At 39.4% G+C, this 6,163-nt stretch overlaps 1 protein-coding gene across 1 annotated transcript in view; it reads right to left on the bottom strand.

Moving 5' to 3' along the window:
• Nucleotides 1-2,537: 2,537 nt before the first annotated feature.
• fn1a (fibronectin 1a) overlaps nucleotides 2,538-6,163 on the bottom strand; it is a 34,840-nt gene continuing 31,214 nt past the window's right edge. The window contains exons 42-46 of the mRNA XM_079821950.1: nucleotides 5,949-6,116; nucleotides 4,847-4,972; nucleotides 4,656-4,762; nucleotides 4,461-4,577; nucleotides 2,538-3,360 (exon numbers count right to left, since the gene is read on the bottom strand). Coding sequence (XP_079678076.1) covers nucleotides 3,292-3,360; nucleotides 4,461-4,577; nucleotides 4,656-4,762; nucleotides 4,847-4,972; nucleotides 5,949-6,116 — 587 coding nt within the window. The 3' untranslated portion in view covers nucleotides 2,538-3,291. The remainder of the gene's footprint in view (nucleotides 3,361-4,460; nucleotides 4,578-4,655; nucleotides 4,763-4,846; nucleotides 4,973-5,948; nucleotides 6,117-6,163) is intronic.

Here is a 6,163-nt window from a genome sequence, read left to right as displayed (position 1 = left end):
GCGTCGTGGAGGCACACACGGAAGGCAGTAACAAGTTGGATAAAGGTGTTATTTTGATTTTTTTTTGCGCACAAAAACTATTGTCGTCGCATCGTAAGATTATAGCGTAAGATTATAGCGAATTTTTACATGCAGCCAGGATCTGCTCTTCTGGAAGCTCAAGAGCAACTCCCCTCTGTCCCGAAGCTCAAATGTAAATGAAAACGGAATTCCAATCAAACGTGCCCAGTCTCGAAGAGGAGCGAGAGAATGGATCTGTTTGAAAAGAAAGTGGCAGAAATTCATGGCTAAATCGGTGGTTACCAGCTATCTTCTTTAGCATGGGAACACCAATCTTCAAGAAAAAACAAACAAAGTGAGGGATTTCACTCGCAAAGTATATTTGGAGCAATTCCTGCCTCATGCTATTTCCATGCATGGCTTAGGCTCTATCCAAGCACAACCTCCATCTGTTTGTGCCATAGAAATCACCGAAGGAAAAATACTTTCATCTAAAAATACTTTACAGCTAGAAAAAGAACTGCTCTTCCAATAATACGTTTGATCTGATTTGATTTTTGTTACATTTAAGTAACAATATGTCATATAATACATTTTATAGAACTATGTATTAAAAAAATATACATGGATTTCAAATATTAAATTCTGTAATCAATAAAATCACTCCCATGTTTTAATTTAGCTGAATTGTTGCCATGATTTAACTAACACAAAGGGAACAAATTAGTAGGCTACAATGTGTCCACAACTGACCTAAAACAAGGGAATGCATTAATAAATTGTGGGAACAATTTGGGTCACAATTTCTTTTTTTTCTCTCTGTACACAGAATATTACACATTTTATCCTTTACATATAGGCTAAATAGAAGTTATTTCTGCACCGATATCACCACCATATGGGATCACAAATATAACTTTTCAAACAAGTTTCCTGAACAATCTGCCATTGGTCGATAAACAGACTCATGCCATTGGTTGAGTTAACATTTCTGGGTTTAGCGCTCAAACAAAGTAATGTTTAAGAACTCATCCCACAAGTTAGGCTACTTTGTAGTTGTATATGCATATTAAGCTGGGATAGAATATTTCCCTGAAATATAGTGGCCCAAAAAGTAATTGGGCATTTAAGTTTTGAATTAAATTGCCATTGCATGTAATATTAAAGCACTTGCAACAAAAAAAGAAGAAAAACTAGCATACTGATGCCAAAAGTTGCCAAATATTGCAGAAAGTTTTGGGACGCTTGCCTTTACATGCACATGAACTTTAATGACATCCCATTCTTAATCCGTACGGTTTAATATGGAGTTGGCCCACCCTTTGCAACTACAACAGCTTCAACTCTTCTGGGAAGGCTCTCCACAAGGTCTAGGAGTGTGTTTATGGAAATTTTCGACCATTCTTCTAGAAGCGCATTTGTGAGGTCAGGCACTGATGTTGGACGAGAAGGCCTGGCTCGCAGTCACCGCTCTAATTCATCCCAAAGGTGTTCTATCAGGTTGAGGTCAGGACTCGCTCATGTCTTTATGGATCTTGCTTTGTGCACTGGTGCGCAGTCATGTTTGAACAGGAAGAGGCCATCCCGAAACTGTTCCCACAAAGTTGGGAGCATGAAATTGTCCAAAATGTCTTGGTATGCTGAAGCATTAAGAGTTCCTTTCACTGGAACTAAGGGGCCAAGCCCAACCCCTGAAAAACAAGCCCACACCATAATCCCCCCTCCACCAAACTTTATACTTGGCACAATGCAGTCAGGCAAGTACTGTTCTCCTGGCAACTGCCAAATCCAAACTCGTCCATCGGATTGCCAGACAGAGAAACGTGATTCGTCACTCCAGAGTCTCCAACACGTCTCCACTGCTCTAGAGACCCATTCTTTCACAAATATTTGTAGAAGCGTCTGCATGCCAAGGTGCTTGATTTTATACACTTGTGGCCATGGAAGTGATTGGAACTACTAATTTGGAGGGCTGTCCCAATACTTTTGGCAATATAGTGTATCTCTTAGCCTCTCTTAGGCCTCGTCCGCACGGAGACACATTTAGCTGTACAGCCTACGTAAAAGAAATAATTATCGTTTCAGCGTTTTGTCTACACTGATCCGCCGTTTTGGGAGCCTGAAACCGGTATTTTTTGAAACCGGGTCCCAGAGTGGATAAATCTGAAAACCACACCCTTGCGTTTTCGTGTGTCCAATTCTGTATATTCTGTGAAACGGTGATGTCATCACCCCACGTCTCGCGCATGCTCCAAGTTTTAAAAACGCTCCAAGTATGTTTTTAGTGTATCTCTGCGGCAGAATTACAGCGTCACATACTGGTCTAGCATGTATACTACATAGTTGAGTCAGTATCAGTTGTTTCGTGTGTACGCAGCTATTTCTGGAGACAAGAAAAAAAAAAGATTGGATAGGGAAAGCTCTGGCTTTGTGTGGATGTGGCCTTAGTCTACGTACCTATTAAGACCACAAGAAGAGGAAAAAGACACCAGCTTTCGGGCCCTGGAAGCTTCTTACAAATAGGCTTTGAAATCACAAACATTGTAAAAAAAGATTTTTTATTAAAAAGTATTTTTGTCCACAGTAGTTAAGACTTTGGCACCTAAAACACAAACAAAAAAAACAGTATACACCCATAATCTGCATTCCATCAAAACGCATACATAAAAGGGATAAATAAAAGAAAAAAAAGTTCACTTCTTCATTAACACAGTGCTTTCCTTTGTCTCCTGACGGACACAAAGGCCACAGATTTCAACCAACCAATCAGATTAGGGAGGGGTGAATATTACATCATACAAAAAGGATGCCTACAAGGCACAAAGGTTCTCATTGTAAGACAGTGCTTGTTTTAGAAAAGAACACCAATAAAAGTTGATCACTGACAAAAATACACAAAAAAAGTCACAAAATCATAAAAAAAACGAATCAGACAATAGGCAATAATACTGAAAAACACAAAGGCAAGACGTGTTGACTCTCTGCTGACGTTTCACTGATTTGAGTTTCCAGCGTACATGGAAATGATGTCAACAGCCAAATTTCAAACCAGTGGAATCTCGGTGTAGATGGATGGTGTCCTTCCATCCACTACGCAGAGGGAGACTGGCTGCAGACTCAACCAATCAGAAGAGTGAGAAGTTTTGTCTCTGGGCGCGATGTCACAGGTGGAAGCAGCAGGACAGAGTTTGCAGTGTGAGTGAAGATAAGGACAGAGAGGCACCGAGGGTGCTAGATACAGTCTCTGGGGGTCGTGTCCTCTCCAGCATTGGGCAGAACTAATAGGCACATTTATTCTAGAGGGTTCTGGGCATCTGCTAACAGGTCTGGTCTCAGGCACTCAATGGGACATTGGATGTTCTGTAGGGGGAAAGTAAAAAGTGCACTTGTTTAATGGCAAAATCCAAAACATTTGCAAAATCTCCAGATACTGAAAGTCAATATGAAATTAAAAGTAACCCCATCTAATTTCTTAAATGCATGTTCGTTACACTCTTAAAAATAAAGGTTCTTTATTGTCATGTGACCATGAAGAACCTTAAATATCCAAGGAATCTTTTCATTCCACAAAAGTGTCTTTATAATGGAAAAAGATAGTTTAGATTTTTTTTTTAAATGTCTTAACTCTGAGTGAGCAGATCTTAAAACGGTGAGCAGACATTTTTTTCTAAAAAAAAAAAACTTTAGGTCATAAAGGTAAAAAAAAACCCAGCTCCACGTCTGAAACAATTTTCCTTTTTGACTGTCACCACAAATCACTCTTCCTTTTTAATGCCACTTAATAATTAGGAATAATGGTTATGATTTTTTTACATAGACTTTATAATATCTACTATAATTATATATAATAATATATCATATATACAATGCATAAAACACAATATATACACCACTGATCAAATGGTGATTAAAAGTCACAGTAAAGACTTTTAAAATGTTAAAAAAGATTTCGAATACATATAAATGCTGTTCTTTTGAACTTTCTATTCATAAAAGAAGCTTGAAAAAACTATCTCGGCTTCCACACAAATATGAAGCAGCACAGCTGTTTTCTACATTGATAATAATAAGAAATGTTTCTTGAGCTGTAAATCATCATATTAGAATGATTTCTGAAGGATCATGTGACACTGAAGACTGGAGTAATGATGTTGAAAACTCATGAAATAAATTACATGTTAAGAGATATATTAAACTAGAAAAAAGTTATTTGAAATTGTCATAATATTTCAAAATATAACTTTGTACTGTATGTTTGATGAAATAAATGCCTTGGTGAGCAGAAGAGACCTCTTTCAAAAACATTTAACATTTAAATTTTGAACGGTAATGCATAGTGCATAATAATATCCAATACCGGCTATAATTCAACTCAAATCTGACTTTCATCAAAGATTAATCTAATTCTTCCATTCTTTTTTTCCTCAACAATTTGTCTATCACACCTATAAAAGACTCACTAGTTTACGTAGGGCGTTCTCTCTGTAGCGGTCGAAAGCATCAGTGCGCACTGGAGGCTGAATGAGGTCCGCATCAACTTCAGCACCAGGACGACGACAGTTCTCACAGCGCCAGCCCTGGAGAGACAGCGTGGTTTTAAACATGGGGGTATCTTATAGTGTGGAAATTATATATATATAGTAACCTACTGTTACCTGTTGTCCTCCGTGGCAGGTACAGGTGCAAATGGCTCCGAGATACTCCTTCTGCCACTGGTTGCCCACCTGGTACAACTTCCCCTCATCATAACAGGTGGACTCATCTACAGCAGACAATGATTGTCAATCAACCAACTGATTTACAACTACAATTAAATAAACAAACTGTTTAAAAAAACTATACTTACGGGGTTCACATTTAAACTCTCCTTTCCCGTTGCCCAGACAGGTGCAGCTCATCATGTGACCGTTCTCAGCATGGCGGTCCCACTTCTCGCCAATTCGGTAGTTGTGGCCATTGTCATGGCACCACTCTGTAGATTAAGAGATGCGTGTTGGTTGGCATAAAACCTCTCAGAAGTGTGTGGGGAAAGACATTTGAGTTTCCAGTGAATTCATCCTTCACACACACACATTCATACAGTGGTTATTGCACGTCATAAGCTGGTCTCAGAGTTTAATATCATCTGGTTAAAGGCTGACAATACAAATCTGAGACATGAGCCACCTCATCTCTGACTGCCATGTTTGAAAACCTCTACAAACATGTCAGGAAAAGCTAGCATGGGCAATGTAGGGAGTTTGAACTCAAAATTTGGGATTGATTTCACAAAAGATATCAAGTGTACTCATTCAAGTTATTTTCTAATATGACTTTATTCTTTTCTTCCCTATTGTGACATATAACTGAGTGGTGTAAGAAACGCTCATTACCATATCTGAATTTCAGCTCCGGAGACTTCCTCAACACTTGCATACACAGTGATATGAACAGTAACGAGTAGCGTCGGTTTTACCAAAACAATTTGAGCCTGAATCCTCGCCCTTTAGAAGAGCATGCAAAGTGGATTTGCTTTTGCAGCGCAGAAAACAGCGTCTTCTCGACATGACAACACGAAAAACACAAACCAAACTATTCCAGGCCTCAGCTACAACTACAGTGTTTGAGGGCAGGTCAAAGTAGATGTTGTTCGTGGGTAGCCAATGAAGACCATCGGCTGGCATTATGCAAATTTGTAACAAATCTACGTTGGTTTGTGCAGAAAGTACGACTGGAATTACTGACGGCTCGTTTCAGGTAGTTCAAAATCGGTTCTTTCTATTCGGAGACAAGAACTCATTTATCGTTCACTTTAATCTATGAAACATTTAACATTCACAAACAGCTATATCTGCAAAAAAGCCTAAGAGGGGCACTTTAAACAAACACATTTTTAAATTGGTAAACGGTTGCCCATGCTAGAGTGAAATGGGGTGTTTAGCACGTAGCGGCACTGCTCATTCACTCACTGGATGAATCACATCTGAAATGACCACTGCCGAGGCCAAGGCACTTGCACCAGAGTTTGAAGCCTGTCTCAGACATGCGCTCCCACTCCGCGCCCACTTCATGGTAGGTGGCAGTGAATGTGTCGTAGCACACATCCCTGCTTGTGGGAATCACTCCAGCCCCTGGAACTAAAGCATATGAGGGGTCAACATCAAGCACGTAAACTTCTGAAATG

Source organism: Gobio gobio, assembly GCF_949357685.1.
Source record: "Gobio gobio genome assembly, chromosome: 7".
In the NCBI taxonomy this organism is placed as follows: domain Eukaryota; kingdom Metazoa; phylum Chordata; class Actinopteri; order Cypriniformes; family Gobionidae; genus Gobio; species Gobio gobio.
This window is presented reverse-complemented; position numbering and strand designations above follow the sequence as displayed.